At 35.7% G+C, this 16823-nt stretch overlaps 1 protein-coding gene across 1 annotated transcript in view; it reads left to right on the top strand.

Annotated features, from left to right (window-relative positions):
- The first annotated feature begins 1850 nt into the window (after positions 1-1850).
- Positions 1851-16823, top strand: part of RALGPS1 (Ral GEF with PH domain and SH3 binding motif 1) — a 72642-nt gene continuing 57669 nt past the window's right edge. The window contains exons 1-9 of the mRNA XM_031057264.1: positions 1851-1971; positions 4600-4787; positions 6572-6687; positions 7062-7169; positions 7543-7593; positions 10457-10540; positions 11034-11123; positions 12731-12823; positions 14660-14786. Coding sequence (XP_030913124.1) covers positions 6631-6687; positions 7062-7169; positions 7543-7593; positions 10457-10540; positions 11034-11123; positions 12731-12823; positions 14660-14786 — 610 coding nt within the window. The 5' untranslated portion in view covers positions 1851-1971; positions 4600-4787; positions 6572-6630. The remainder of the gene's footprint in view (positions 1972-4599; positions 4788-6571; positions 6688-7061; positions 7170-7542; positions 7594-10456; positions 10541-11033; positions 11124-12730; positions 12824-14659; positions 14787-16823) is intronic.

Genomic DNA, 16823 nt, shown 5'->3' with positions numbered 1-16823 from the left:
CGGGCAGGGCACGTGCAGTCGGTGCTGCGCGGCGCGAATCCGGGCGGACAGCGGGAGCAGCCTTGGTACGGATGTGGGGTCTGGGGGGAACAGATGGAAACCACCTAGGGTTGGCTACGTCCTCCTGTGTCTTTAGGAATAAATTTGAAAACTATTTGCATGACATGTGGATGAAACCGTGCGGATCTTGTTAAGAGCCTCTTCTGCGATCTGTTTTCAATTCACTTCAGATAGTTTTTGGTCTAGCTTCTGCAGGCATATGTCAGCCTGGGGCTTTGGCATGTAGTGGATGGAGGAATGGATGTTGAAATTTTTGGTTGTAGAAGTAAATCATGCCTTTTGTCTGTGGTTTGTTGTTCTGAACCCAACTAAATGGAGCATATGTATTCTTGTCATACTAATTGTTGAAAAAAATTGAAATGCGTTGGTGTCTCTGAAATACAAAACAATATTCCTTGCCTCAGAAACCTTATCTATGAATGTTGCAATTTGTTTTTATGTCTAGCTTTGATAGTCAGATATTTTTTCACTTGTTGCATATTCATGCCATGCCTGGTAGATATTCTTCATGTCTCAGAAGGACAGGAAGCTGTTGTAAAGGGCAGACCTACACGCACTTGTTTGTTTGTTTTCTGTATGGTGCCCATCCTGCATGATGTAGCACCAGTTTGAAGAAAAATGAGTACAAAATGCTTTCAAACCAAGTTATTTTATTCGTTTTTCTGTTTATTTGCCTTATTTTAGTGAAGGAAAGACATCTAGGAGTTCATGTGCATAGTAATTACCATGTTTGCCCTTTACTAAAATGCCATGTGATGCAGGGCAGACAACAGGCATCATGTCTGTAATTTCATTGAAATACTTAAATGGTTGCTAACCCATTTTTAACTTGTCATTTTGATTATTCTGTGAACTAGGATCATTTGCTCATGCAAGGAGTGCCTACTGGATGAGTTTTGGGTGTGTCAAAAGAATACTGCTTTTCTAGCAAAAGATAGTTTGCTTTGGTGCCAGTAGGAGTTGTGTATAGTTATAGTCTAGAAGAGAGACTTTTTTAAGGGGGAGGTTCCCTAGTGATAGAACGAAAATAAAAACTGTAGTAGAGGCACAGTAGCACCAATTGACCTGCAGTGATTTTTACCTTTATCAAAGCAACATGGGCTTTAATGAGATTTTCATGTCAGTCTATAGAAAAGAAGCTGTCTTTGAGATTATTTTCTTCTCATTTGATGTGTAATTTTATTAAACATTAGGTTTTATAAAAGTTGGTATAAGGCAAAAGAGGAAAAAAGGGAAGGGCTATGCCTAAACTAAATATCACCAAAATGAGTTACCTAAGCAGTATTTTTCTCAGGTTTGTAGCTGATCATGTTTGTTGGAAGAGCTATGGCTTTATTTGCTGATACAGAGTTAAAAGAATTACTGTATTTGCATTTGTGTCCATTTTGCTTTGTTTAATTAAGCCTTGAAGAAAATGGTGTGAGGATGAGTAGCATTTACAATTCATAAAGCACCTTGAAAGAAGTGAGTGAAACCAATAAATAATGTGTGTTGGCTTGGACCTTGTGTTGATTGACAGAGTGAGGGGGAGTTACAAGCACATATTTGGAGTATATTTAGCTATGAAACTTATAATACATTGCTCTTCTCTCTGTGATGTGTATGTAGTTCTTTTAAGTTTGGGAATTTGTCAAATAGCAATGAAACTAGAATGGGGAACTAACAATGAAAGCTGTGAGTGAGACATAAGAATAAAAATACCAGAGCACATGTTTCAGGTGAGGAGTGCACAGTTTGAGAATAATTGAGTTGTAAAATAAATGTAACCGTAATCCTGTTTCCTGGTATTTACAGGCATGTTAGGCTTTTAAACAAGAGATAAAACTGCTGAAAAACCAGAGCTAGACCCAGCAATGAACTAATGGAGGTGTGCAGCAAAATGGGTTGAGAGCACAGCTGCCTTATTCCACTGTAAGTATGCAATTGTATTTAAAGTTACAGGTATTTCATATTGTCACCTATATTTGATAACCAGAGATTACAGAAGTGTCTGTCAGTTCTCTTCTGTTTAGAGAACTTGAGTTGTAGTAGTATTTTACTATAATTTGCGGATATATGTTTCTTTTCCTGTAACTGAAGATTTTTTCCATTCATGAAGATTCTCTTAAAGTAAAACTTTCCTAAACATATATCTTGGTCTTCTAAGATATTCAAGTTTGCAGACTTGCTTGAAGGGTAATGACTTTTGAAGGAGAACTTCTGCTGGAGAGAGCACTGCAGTTCTGTCTTGATGTGGAACCTTGATGTAAAGATTTCCAGACACAGATAAAATTCCAGTCTATGCAAAGTTCTTCAAATGGTTTCTAATAATTAGAAACCCATACTGTATTTCTTGTCTTAATTTGTTTAGGTAACCAGATGGAGATCTGTCTACTACCTTTACTTAGTAGAACTCACTTTATTGTACTTTTTCAGCTTATACAAGTCATTTTGGTCATACTATTACTTTACTTCCCGATGCAGTAAGTAATGGTGCAGATAGAAGAATGGAGAGAAGAAAACACTTATAAGTAAATTTGTAAATGTAATAAATGTTCATTAGAGTGAGCTCAGTAATCAGTGGATATAGTAAAGATGTGGGGCGTAATTAGAATAGCATTGGACATTCAAGCCAGCATTGTCAGCTTCCTACTCCTTCATGGTTTTAGCAACTGAGGATTGTGTGAGATTTGAAATAATTTTTGACAGCCTTTTGCTATGAAATTTTGCATACAGCTTTTAAACTAGAAAACTGAGACATTGCATTCATTATAATTTTGAAAAATAAGACAACCTTATTTTTATTCCACTTGTAGAATGTTAGCTTACATTTTTGGTGTTGTGACTGCCACATATGTCTTTGTATCCAGGTTGCCCTATGACAGTTAATTTGAAAAGCTGGAATGTGAATTGTTGTAGGGCAGCTTAGTGACAACAAAGGGACCAATGGCAGTCTAGTGTAACATGTGACAAATCAAATAAAGCATGTCATAAATGCATGACCTGTGCATTAGGTGTTGTTTTTAATGTACTGTTAGGTATAATTTAGATCAGTTGTGTATTAATAAAACCCAAGAGTTCAGGACTTGGATTCTGAAGTTGTTTCTTGAACTCATCACAGTAGCTGCTTCTCTGCTCAGAGTCAAACTCGTTTGAGTACATGCGCTGGAGGGGTGGAAGTAGGAGAGTTGAGAGAATTTTAGAAAGGGAAGTCAACTTTGAATATACTTTTTCCAGAATTAGACTTGATCCATTGGCAGCTATTGGGAAATGATGCTAGATTCAGGGTTTTTCAGCCTGTTTACTCAGGGACGATGCATGTTATTGAGGAATAGTTATTTACTTGAGTGATCTCAGTTTATTGTCAGCTGAATTAATCCACAGCCCCATTTTATTTCTGTTACATTTTCATTATTCATCATTAAATACAGTAAGAAGTTTCTCAGAAAAGGATGTGCATGAAACTGCTAAATTGTTCATAGTGTATTTTATCTATAGGTGGTACTGTTGCCTAAAGCATAGTGAAATATATTAGGGACTTCCTGGTGAAATGTATACTGAAAATACACAAGTGTTTGCTTTGGAAGATCTTTAAAAAGCTATCACATTTCTATGACTAATCTTCTGTAGCCTAATTGCTTTGTTCTTAATAAACTGTTAGTAGGCAATTATTTAAATCCAGGTTTTCAAATACTCTAGAATTTCTCATGTTGTTCAAATGTCCACCAAGATTTATTGTTTAATTACTTCAAAATGACCTTTTGAAATTAAGATGTTTTTCATATAAAGCATTATGGTTACTTCTGTTGGTTCTAACCAAGTTCATTAGTGCCCAGTAGGGCCCTAGTGCACTTTGATTGCTCTCACTGAACCAGTTGTCCAGCTAATTTAAGGTTAAGAAAGAATATTTATCTTTTGATAGAATGCTGAAGTATATTTTCTTAAAAGCATGTTGCAACTCTCAGTTCACGATTCGGTGTTATTAGGAAAACCATAATCAACTAATGAAAGTAGTGAGTAAATGGTTATTGAAATCAGCTAAGCCAGTTGACTTGTGGAGTCTGAAATGGCTGAATTAGGGCTGGTAAGAAGCATATATAGCTCAGTATTTTTCCCTTCAGTGAAAAAATCAATAAGAACAGTGGTCATCAGTGGTTGCTGACATGGTTATCTTTGTATTTGCTGAAAGCATTTTGAACAGTCAGTAACTTCCTCTGATTGCTCTGCTAGCATTCAGAAATTAGAGCACTTTAGTGGACTTTGTTGTGAACAAAGTCCACAAATTAGTGGACTTTGTTGGCCAGAAGTGGTTTTCTGTACTTAAGTGTCTCAGTGGCTTTCTTGTGAGTTTGGTAACTAGTGCTGAGACTGAACTTACGGGCACTTTGACTGCATTACATGCGTGTTACTAACAGCAATATAAAATTTGCATTTTGCTTTCAAAGAATGTTGCTTCTGTGGCATAGATAACAAGATTTGACAAATGCTGGTAAAATAATGGCTCTAAGGTTTGCTTCTGTGCTTGGTTTTGATGGTGGTATTTTTGGGGTTTTTTTCCAGTTGTTTTTGGACTGTCTTCAGTTTTGCTTCAGAGAGTGCTCCATATCTAAATGGGTTTGTCAAATTGGCAAAGAAGAACAGACAAACTCTGGTGTCTGTTGCATCCTGATTTATCCACTTTGCTTCTGACAGCCTATGAAGGAGATCTACTGCAGTGTGCCTGTGAACCTTCTGTGCAAACAGATAAGGTCTTTCCTTAGATTTGATTTTTAACAGTGTTTGTGTAATGCATCATTTTGATGATTAACCTGAGCAAGTTGAAAGAAATTGTATGAATCAAAAGCGCTGAAAAGAGGTTATATGTCATTTAAGTGACTTCTTATATTTTATTGCCAACATTTTGGGCCTTTGATAATTTCTGGGATTTGAGAAATTTCTTTTCAATCTTGTTGGTGTGAAATATGGCAAGTACAGGGGAATATTATTTTTATTTATTATCTTTATGTTGTTTGACAGCCTCTTTATACCATGGCCATAGTATTAGCTCCTGTGTTACTTTGTGTGCAGAGTGATGCTTTCTGCAGGTGGGGAAACACTTCAAATGATCAAGTGCACTTGACTAAAAAGGATAATTGCTTCCTATGACTTTCATGAAGGTAGCAAAACAAGTGGTGTCTAGAGAAGCATTTTTTCATAGATGTGAATCTTGAAGAAATCTTTGCACATAGGAAAAAGCAGTGCATTTTAAATGCTTGTGTTATATTTGGAACATTTTGGGGGGAGGGGGTAAGGCGAGGGGAATCTATTTTGCTCATGTCTAGAATGAAAGTTTCTAGCCTTGCAAGATTTGTGTATGTGCTGAATGTTGAAAGGCAAAAGTATATTAGTGCTTTTGGGTTTAGGTATTAAAGCATTTTTGTCTCAGTTTGATATAATGAACATTGAAACTTGTGTAAAACTGAACTTGGGCATGATACAAGTTCACATATGGGATTTTTCTTTCCCCTTTCACATCGTTATTGATTCCTCATGCCCTGGAGAACCTATTCAGAAAGGCAGGGATGGAAGCCACAAGAATATTTTTGTGGCCTTAATGTGAATGCCACATGTTAAAGAAATTACATCTACAGAATTACTTTCCACTTCAGGATTGTAAGGACTGTTGAGAAGAGCAACTCCAGACCTAGAAATACTTAGCAGCCTGTTAGTGCTCAAAATGAGTTAACCTTATCAGCAAAAAATATAAAGGAAATTGACTGTTGCCTTGTTTAGCAGAGAACATCTTGGCGTTATTTGAAGCAAAATTAGTGACTTGTTTCATGCAAGATCCTGGGGAGAATTGTTTGTCGTTGTAGGAATGAGAAGTGAAGACTTCATCTTTCGAAAGAGAGTAAAATAAGAGGATATTTTTATTCTTAGCTGTTTAGTTTTTTCAGGATATTTCTGTTGGTGCGATCAGTGTTGTGGGAGGGAACATGAGGATGCAGAGGGAGATGTGGCAGTTTCCCTTGCTGCACATATGAGCAACTACAGCTTTTGATGAAAGAGTCCATTTACAGGAATCAGTGGCAGTGCCTGCCATGGGCTCATCCATGTGTGCTGTGGGAAATGATGACACAACCATGCTGTTTGCTCAGTTAAAGAGAATCAGAGCTTGAGCTGACTTGCTAGTTCTGTAAGCAGTTTGTGGTAGCCTGCAGTTTCTGAGACTTTGTCCTGCCTGGGAGGGACTTTTATATAGAACTTAATTCAACATGAATGACAAATAATACACTTTTTTCCACCTGCATTTCTGGAGTTGAGTGGAGGTAAGGGTAAGGACTTGGCATGGCTTTAGCAGTATTCAATTGTACTCCTCCGCAGGTGGTACCTGGAAAAGAAAAGAGCATCTATCTCCTAAGATAAATCTTGTTTCCTAAGTCCTTTGCTCTGAGTAGGAAAATGAAATATCTTGTATTGCTGGGTTATTTTCTGTGTGCATTTTGGGTTTTTTAATAAATTTTATTTATTCCACAAATGATTTGCTTTGCAGGAATTTCTGTTTTCAACCAGTGCTGGCTGAGCTGAAACTTCCTGCACCGTGTGGAGAGCATGTATAAAAGGAATGACTTCATGGCCAGTGTGATGGTCACCTCTGCCACTCCAGAGGTACAGTTCGTTGGGTTTTATTAGCTCCTGTATCAAAATAGAAATTTTGGCTTGTTTCAGCTTTCACAGAAGCCCTTCCCACTACTAGTCGCATACTACACCATTTGTAAGAAAAAGAACTAACATGGCAAGAGAGTAATTATAGAGCGCTCCATGGTTTTTGGTGTTCCCAGCCATGTTTTTTATTGTTGTTGTTAATGATTACTCATTTTGTTTCATTTTAAATGGCGCTTTTGACCTGTTACTCTGTAACTTAGAGCAGCCATGTATTATTGGTGAGTTCAGAGCAATGTAATACGCCATCAAAATGGAGTCAGCCATTTTGAGATTTAATTAATCATTCTGCAGATAAGCCTACTATTTTTTCTTTTTAGGGTAGTAGCAGCTCAGATTCCCTGGAAGGGCGAAGTTCAGATTATGCCAATAAAAGCTACGATGCAGTTGTATTTGATGTGTTGAAGGTAACTCCTGAGGAGTTTGCTGTAAGTAGAAATGTTATTTTTGCATTTAAGCTTGTATAATACTCAGGGTTGCAGAGTACTAAAAATATATGAAATATTTTTTCTTAAAAAAACCCCAGCTTTTAAATAAACCTCCAGTGTTTTTGAAAACAAATTTCTGACTTTATCAACTTCAATAAGATAATCCTGTCTTGGGATTTAATCATGTAGTACTGACCTGACACAGCATATTTGTTTTGCTTTGCATTTTTTTAAGTCTTTAAGAGACCCTAGCATAGGCTAGTTCCGGTTAGTAAGAAATATGTGTATGGTTTGTAGTTACTGAAGGGCAGATAGAAAAACGTCATTGTTAGCTCTTCATATTACATGATGTAAAATTCTGTCTTCATTTCAGAGCCAGATAACATTGATGGATATGCCAGTATTTAAAGCTATACAGCCTGAGGTAGGTTTTCTTGAACCATCTTTGGAAATCAGTGCCTGAGGAAATGTGACGATTCAAAGAATGCTTTTTTTGTTCAAAAATGCTCACTTTCTTGCACTGCACTAATGTTTTTCTAAGTATATTCCCTATTAGTACTGTGGATCTGTAATCCAGCATGAGTTACTTTGGTTTGTCATCTGTTGCCAAAGGGGATAATTATGCTTTTCTGGAAGTCCTCTTGTCTTGCATTGAGTGGAGTGTTTCCAGGATGAGTTTATCAAGTGTAAAAGTTCTTTATTCTCACTTCTGCTGCTGTTTTTCAATTCATATCTGATTTCAGACTTTTGACTCCTGCCTCTGGCCATAATCTCAATTTTAGACTGCATCAACTGCTTTATAAGCTTCTTAATTTTAAGATTCAGAATAATAAATGCTGGGATTAAATTAGCCCAAACCCTTAGAAGTTAGTCTTTTAAGATTTTAACCTTTTTAGAAAGACGTATAAGGGAACCTGAGGCCTGTTGAGGAAAAGCAGTCAAAGTTAACAAAGATGTGTGAAAATCAGTAGTAAGAACTTGAGAAATGAAGAATAAAAGTAGTTGTCAGAATATGACAAATTTGCGTAAAATATGATAAATTCATTTGCTGCAAAAGGTACGAGAGTCATGTGACTCTTGCTTCAGGTGTTTTGGCTATAAGACCATATATCCATTGTGGCTCGTTGTCTTCTTGTCCTAAGTTTGGAATATCATGGTTTTATGAAGGGCATCCCATGCTCCCCCATAATGTCAGCAGAACTGAATTTCTGATGTCAGTAGGGGCAGTCAAGTTTAGAAGGTTTTTAGTGGAAGGTCCAGCCACCTAATTAGGTCACTAACAGAACAAGTCATCATTTATTGCAGTAGTTCAGAGAGATTAGCAGACTTCTATTTTGAGAAAATATAGGAAGGAAATAAAAAAATTGTCTATCTGTTGTCTGTTCTTCCTGTCAGATAATTCCTTTTTTTTCCCCAAGAACACCAAGACAGTTTTATAGCTGAAAATGCTTTCATGCTTCTGAAATTACGTGTGCTCCAGGCAGTTGGGGAGAATTTTCTTTCCTGTGGGGAAGAAAATGGCAAACAAATAATGCAATAAGAAATTAACAATGCCTATAGAAAAATCTGCTAGCAAAAAATTTTCAATATGTACAAATTGATACATGGATACTTTTCTATGAGGAAGTTTTGTTTCAACAAATATCAGAACAAAACAGGGTTTTTTTTATTCTAACTACCTTTGCCAAAAGCAGAGGTAGTGTCATACTCTGAGGAGATGAATGAACTAAAAAACAAAATACAAAACTATAGATGTTCATTTTTAAAGCAAATTTTGAATTTACTTTAGTTGCTATGAAACATGTGCCATAGAATTTTATATCAAAAAATATCCCAAAACAATTGATTTGATTTTCTTCTTTTTCTTTGTAATTGCTTCATTTTGCCTTTTGGAAATGAAATTCCCTGAAGTGCTACTCTGGCAAGTAGATATAACTCACTGAGGAGTGATCAGAAGGAAAACTTGTATTTCCAGCTTCTGCTAGAATATAGATCTTTGAATATGTAGCAGTTACCATGAACTATTAGTTGTTAATTGTGCCTTCTGATTTTCATTTTATTGGAATCATCAATATAGTTTGTTTGCCAAAAAGAAACAAACTGTTTCTATCCTGAAATTCTGCCAACTGTAGAACTAGGTTTTAAAGCAAGAAATAGTCTGTGTATTTGTCATTAAACTCTCCCTTGCTATTAGATAAGTTATTAGACTAAGAAAGTTAACATTTTCTAGTTGAAATTTAAGGTTTTATTATTTTAACATGACCTTATGCATGGATGGAAATACCTAAGATTTTAGAGTTTTGGTTGCTAAGTCTTATCTCAAACACACAAACATCCTTTAAGTGTGGTATTTGCTGAGGCTTTTTCCTGCTCTTCGACAGCTATTACTAAGAAACACATCTACATTTTACTTTGCAGAGCTTAGAAAGAGGATGTCTAGTTAGCAATTCTTTGTTCTCCAGCAGAAATAATTATGCTTACATTTTAGATTTCTATGTGACTTCATTTAGATTTTTTTCAAGTCCTGAAATTGCAATCTCCACAAATTTCAGGGTTTTGCACACTTGATGGGAATGTTTCCTGTGACTGTGCGCACTGAGGAAACCGCCAGCATTCCTCCATGCAAAAAAAAATAAAAATAAAAAGACGAAGTGTAATTCTCGAACACACAGGGACATTTTGAATCACTCTCTTTTATCAACCTTCCTATTCAGTCTGAATTTAAACCTAGTCAAATGATTTTGCCATACACAGGATTTTTCCCTCTTGCAATTGCTCAATATCCTTAGTTGCTGATCTCTTCTACTTTTCTAACAAAGGTAAGTTCTGCTGTCCCTTGTAGAATATCTGAGGTTTTTTCCCACATAAACATATGATTCCTAGTATCATAAGACCAGACATGGACTTTTCATGTGGAGAATCTGTGTCCTGACAGATGCAAATTGGCATTTTTATCTGCAGAAGTTTTAAGTGCTGGAGATGGGGATTCAAAATGTGTTTGGAGCTGGAAATGCTTTTCCTGCTGCTCACACAGGCATGTACAGATCTCTAGAGTGTGTTCCATTTATCAGCATTACAAAGTGCTTTTCAGAGGCAGAATTCTCTTTGGCCGACTCTGCCTTTTCCTATGAAGGTGTCTGAAATTAGTAGTGTACATTTGGAAAGTTGAACAACATTTTGATTGAAATTGAGACTTCTGGTTCTAAAAAACAGAAGAGTGATTTAGAATTTGTGTTAAGGAGAACTCATTTCTGTTTTTTAAGGCAATTTTTAAATGTGTTTCCTAGGAACTAGCCAGCTGTGGATGGAATAAGAGAGAAAAACACACCCTTGCTCCAAATATTGTTGCCTTTACTAGGAGATTTAACCAGGTATATAATTTGATTACTGTGATGAACAGGTACTGTTTGACAGTTGTCTTTAAGTATAAAGTTAAACAGAACTACTCATGTGAATTAAAACCTGTTTTTCCAAATGAGGATTAAGATTTTTAAATTACACCTCCTGTTTTCAATTGCTTTGTCCAGATTTTCATGTTGTTCCTCTAGACCACTTGTTCCTAATTATCAGTTCCTGATTTGTTTTGCTGTGGTGCAACATTAGCAATATTTTTTCTTTTTTTCTGGGTCTCTCACTTGCACATTCAGTTATCTTGGTGTTGTCTCACTTCTCTACCTCTTATGCTGGTAATGCTTCAGGGCAATTGCAGTGATACAGATGAGAATTCATGGGATCAGAAATCTTTTCTTTCTTTACCCTGTTTTCTTCTGGAGCATTGTGAGAGTTTGCAAATATTTCATCTAATAGACTAATAAAGTCCATTTTTTTGGTAATAAATTAAAGTTGTATGTGTTTACTTTATAGGTCAGTTTTTGGGTTGTACGAGAAATATTAACAGCACAGACCTTAAAAATAAGGGCAGAAATACTGAGCCACTTTGTGAAAATAGCTAAAGTAAGTGCAGATTTCTTTCACTATCATTCAAAACCTTAATTCCTTCGTGTTTGTTTCTGCACTATTCCTGTGAGCCCTTGTTGGATTGCAGAGGGTAACAATTCTGTTTTAGCACATCTGTTATGTTGTACTACATGATTAAGATAAAGGAAAGGAACGAGAACTGTTCATTTCTACTTGGTTAGATGAACCTACCCAGTTCGGTGTGACTCATGTTGTACCTCTACCTACCAAGTTTAAAAGTGGTTTGAGTTGTTGATGGCTAATTGTGTGTTGACAACATCAAATGTAGTTGTAAATGTTTCTGGTTTTTGTCTCCCACCATTTTAAAACTTAACTTTTATGAAAAGAAATTCCTTGCTTCTAAAATAGCTATTGTGAGACTTGTATTCCTGCTTGCAATATGTAGTTGCTGGTATAAAGCACTGCTGTTTAAAGTTCCGTTATTTTATTGAGTTTGAGCACTGCATTTTACACTTAACTTTAAAACAAACAAATTTTACAATATTTATCACTTTCACGACCTGCAGTTATTCTGTTTTATGTGACACTGAGTGACACAGCACTTGGATCAAAGTCCCAAGTGCGAATTTTGTATGTGTGAAATTGCATATGTGTGTAGGTAATTAATATTTTCCATGTAGTACAAAACAATTTTTCTATTGTGGATATTTCCAATCAATTTACTTAGCAGTTTTGTACTTTTAGAGGAAAATTTATCTGAGTAAGTTACTGGAACAAAAAAATAGTCCAAGTAATAGAAGAATGTTTGACTTGGAGGTCCTCGGTTGTTCTTAGAAATAAGAGTTGTGGTGTTTGGGGTATTTTTAGCCTGCATGAGGGGGTACACTGCCCTCTTTCCTTCTCTTGCTTTTTTGCTTTTCCTGCTTTTCCCTCCATAAAGTCCAGATCTTCCTTAAATGCTTCTGAGCAGTGAGTAAATGGATCAGTCAAGGATGAATCCAGCCTCTTATTAAGCTTTACAAAGAAACTACGTGACACAGTTCTCATTTTTCTATTTTACATTTTTATGCTGGTTGTAGCAAGCATTATCATCTTGACAGTTTTATTCCAAAGTATTGCTTGCCTGAGATCAGTGTGTTTTGAATAATTGTCAACACGCAGAATAAATTCAAAATACATTGAAGTGAGGTAAATTTTTCCTATACAACAGATTACAAAGGTAAAAGTTGTGTTAATTCTGAGCGGGTTGTCAGCATCTTCGTGTAATGTTTTTGCTTGATTAAATATTTGATTTCTAAAATTACATTACTTTTTTCAAGAACAATGCATCAAATACCTTCTTCCTATTTTCTGTTCCTGAAGGAATAGCCTTAGAAAATAACAAACTGAAATCAAGTACTGTTTGTATTCTCGAAACTGAAATGCCTATTATATTGATGGGTATACTTGTAAAATTAGCAGCTCTTAAAGTGGTCTTAAGAATCTTGCACATGAGAGCATTGGGATAATATTTTGTCTGCAGTCATAGATGAAAACTTTGTATTTTATTAATGAAAAAATAATGGTTTATTAAGGCAACTTTTATATTAATTAATCCTGCTTCCCTTTCCAATGTGCTAAAAGCTCTTATTCCCTTTTTTCAGAAGCTTCTAGAACTGAACAATCTTCATTCTCTTATGTCTGTGGTGTCCGCACTGCAGAGCGCACCTATCTTCAGGCTGACCAAAACTTGGGCTGTAAGTGTTGCCTTGACCCTTGTCCCTTCTGTCTTGTATGAATTCTGAGGTTCTTTGGGATTTGTCATATTGTAAACTCTAGAGGAATACGCTTTTATGTTCTTGTTTTTGTGGTACTGTAGCAGAAGCAGTGGTCTGTTACATGTTTTGTGAAAAATAGAGTTTTGGCTGCATCTATTTTCCTGTAAATTTCCTGTTTCCCTGTGTGTTCTAGAAGCCACTGGTTGTATGCTCAAGAAAACTTCTGTTGATAAGTAATCTTAGAACACTCTTGTACACAGCGTGTTTCAGTGTCCCCTTATCCAAAACATAGCATATGATTTAATACATTACCTAAAAGGAAGGAAAAAGGCATGTTACAAATATACAAGCATTAATGTTGTGATTATTGTGTGATGAATTTCAGTTTTTATTTATGTTAGAAATTAAAAGCATTGATAATTCTATTTTCAGGAACTCCATCTCTGGAAGGTAGAATTTCTTTGCCAAACTTAGAGTAAATTTAAATATTTCTTTAAAGAGGAATACACAACTATAGGTTATTTCTACTCCATGTAATGTTTAACTATACAAAGCTTTGGGTAATTCTCATCCATTCCACACACCATGAATCACATTGACTGTTCAGACCTTATAAGTCTTATAGTTCAGACCTTAAGTCTTGGATAGGTTTATCAAGCTTTTAAAATGCTTGTAACTATTCTATGATTTAATTGCTCAGAATGAGGTTATAATCTAATAAAAAAGCAAATGCCTGATGTTTTGAGCAGCTCGATGAAGCTGGAAATAAATAGGGAGAATTGCTCATGTGTCAAATGAAGTATGTGACTGATTTGACTTAGACCTAAAGAGGTGCTAGGCTCTTTGTAGGCACAGTAGTTCCAAAATACAATACATTACAGTGGCAGGACCTCAAGCAATTCTCAGTGCTGCTAAAAAGAAAACAACAAAATTATTTTGATATATTCATTTTTATCCTTTCTATGTTTTTTTATTAACTAGACTTAAAAGCTAGGCAGTACAAGAACTGGAATTTTCCAGAGGAAAAGGTATATGAAAGAATGTGCTATGGAGCAGCTGTCTGTTGTCAGAAAGGACACATGCAAGAAGCCAGTGTACAGTGCCGTAATTCTCCACTCACTCCCAACTCAACTGGCTTTTAAGACCATCTTAAAAATATTGCTGGGGTTTCTTAAAACAGCTGAAACAGAAAATGTGTTCTGATAGCTACAGTTGTGTATTTTATGTTTACTTTTCAGGCCCCTTTGACTAGGATTTTTGCATTCCTAAATGTTTTTTCTAGATTTCTGTAATAAGTCTAATAAATAGAAAACATGGATTTAATAGCACAATAATTTACTTTCCATATACTTTTTTCTGAAAAGTTTTGTCATACTTTTAATAAGGTACTGTTGAAATGGCACAGTTTGCATTTGTTTAGAGGATTTTCCATTGCTCTTTGTACTCTTAAGTCTAGAGGATTTTTAGCATCTCTGCTAAGTTATGAGAATGTTCATGACTGTATTATAACATACTTTCTCTCTAAAAATGTAATATTGCTGAGGTTATTCGAAACTTACTTAGTGATATGAGAATCACTGACAAATTAGTCAGAAATAGTGGTCATGTTTTTTCATAGCTTAAGACCTACACTAAATGGCCTTTTTTTAAAACAGGTAGCATGTTTTCAAACATTGTGCTGCTTTGGATGATGATGATGAATTTAATCTTAACTAGACTATGTTCTCCTTTACTCTGGCAATTCAACAAGTTGCTGACTGTTAGTTTTGTGTGGATTTGTCTTTGAAAATTTTATGATCTCCATTTTCTCTGTAGCTTTTGAATCGGAAAGACAAGACCACCTTTGAGAAGTTAGACTATTTACTGTCTAAGGAAGATAATTATAAAAGGACACGAGAGTACATCAGAAGCTTAAAAATGGTTCCTACAATTCCATATTTAGGTGAGTGTGACCAATTACCTTATTTATCTGTAGCTTATTGACAGACGAGTGCTAATGTACCATGTTGTGCACCTGAAGAACCCTGTATGTAGAAGAATGGTTCAATATATTTCGTATTTGGAAAAATTAGGTCAGGTTGAAATTTTTGGGCTATACATATGTTTACATACTTTTGGAAGGAGTTTTTTTCTCAGGTGCTGAATAAATATACATGTAATTCAGTGTGAAAATGTATTGCAGGGAGACCTGCAATTAAAATGCTGTCCAGCCTTGATATTGTCTCCTTTTCTTCTGTGACATGCCCAGAGTAGCCATTTGATGAATTGTTTTTTTGGTCGGTATTTCACCTAGAAATATTTCTGCACAAAGGTTATTGTTAATGAAAGTAGTAGAGCTATTTTCTGGCTTCATTAGTAATTTAGTCAGATGCTAAACTGCAGCTAAAAAGAATAAATGTTTTTAAATTGGTGACCCTGGGTAACAAGAGATCAAAAATTCTGCTTAGCCTTCCTGTGCCAGAATTGCTATCTGTATTGCTAACCCCTAATGCCTCAGTAGATTTATCTTCTGTGAACATTTGCACTCTTGCTTTAAGCACACATAAACTTGCATGCACAACACCCAGCTGGCAGGATTTCTTCAACTCTGTCCAGCACCACATTCTTTTGCTTGAATTGAACATGGTAATTTTTACCTTCACTAGATAAACCCTACCTTGTTCCTTACACAGCTTGAGACTACTCCTGACATTATGGACTTCAGTCATTATCTGTTGCCTTCACAGTAAATCTTCAATTACCTCTCTTCCAAAAGGAAGAGTCCTTGGATTACTTGATCATGTCTTGTACAGATGCCCCTTGGCATTCTTGACAACTTGCCTGGGCAGCATTTCAGTCCTGTATCCTTTTTTTAGGGGAAGAGGGTGCACAGGAAGTGTACTGCCTGCAAAATTTAATATAGAAATGCAGGTTATTTTTTATACAGTTAATTCAGGAAGCTTTTTGTGCTCTACTTAATAATTTCTGACATTTAGCTACCTCAAAGTTTAGTAGCAATCACAGAGTAGCAAGCATGAACTGTTTGTAATGCTAAGATTATGCCTTTATTGGCACTGGTTTGCTCTTCTTGTTTTGTATGGAAAGTCAGGATTCTTTGTTTTCCCCTTGTATGTAACACTGTAGATTTTCATCTTCTGTTTTACTGTCCAAGCAGTTTGTCTCATAAGTCCTTCCATAATTTCTATCAGTCTGCCCGTCTCTTTGCTTCTCTCAGTTAATGAATATCATTAGCAGATTTTTGTTTCTGTTAATTCCCATTTTCACATCACTTATGAATAGGTCAAATAGCATGAGTCCTAGTACAGCTTGCTGTGGGAAACAATCAGCACTGCTTATCTAAAATATTTCACATTTAATAAATTTGACCACTGCTCCTGATGGCCGTACTTTTAAAACTATATTGAAAGCTTGGTATCAGTTACTGAAACTGCTTTGTAAATAATTTCAGATTTGAATGAATATTCAGCTTATCAAAAGATAATATTCAATTGAGACTCGTTTCAGTGAATATATGTCTTCTCAAGGAAAGACAGCATTACTTACAGAACAGCTTCTTTATTTTGTGTAAATAAACAAGTAGACCAATAGATGATTTTAGGAGTAACTACCGAATATAAAAGAACTGAATTGAGAATGACCAGGTGTGAGGATTTGCAGAGTTCTTGGGGATCCTGTTTTGTGCTGTAGAGCCTCTTGTCTCACTGCAAGAAGTTTACTTGGTTGTGAGAGAAAGGTTCTTATTTCATCTGTGGAAGCCTGAGATTGTTTGATATGAGCAGGAGGACGTACTGGGAAATTAGGATTGCCACTGAAGTTTTCCAGTTACTCTGGTTTATAGAATTAGCTCACAGCCTTGTGTAAGAAATGTTTTAATACTACTCAGTTATTACAAAATCACTCCAAGCCACTTTTATACAAGATTTAAAATATTTCTGAAATGAACGTGTGTGTTACAAGCCTAATAAAAGACTTGGGTAAT

Source organism: Geospiza fortis, unplaced genomic scaffold, assembly GCF_000277835.1.
Source record: "Geospiza fortis unplaced genomic scaffold, GeoFor_1.0 scaffold27, whole genome shotgun sequence".
Classification (NCBI taxonomy): Eukaryota; Metazoa; Chordata; class Aves; order Passeriformes; family Thraupidae; genus Geospiza; species Geospiza fortis.
This window is presented reverse-complemented; position numbering and strand designations above follow the sequence as displayed.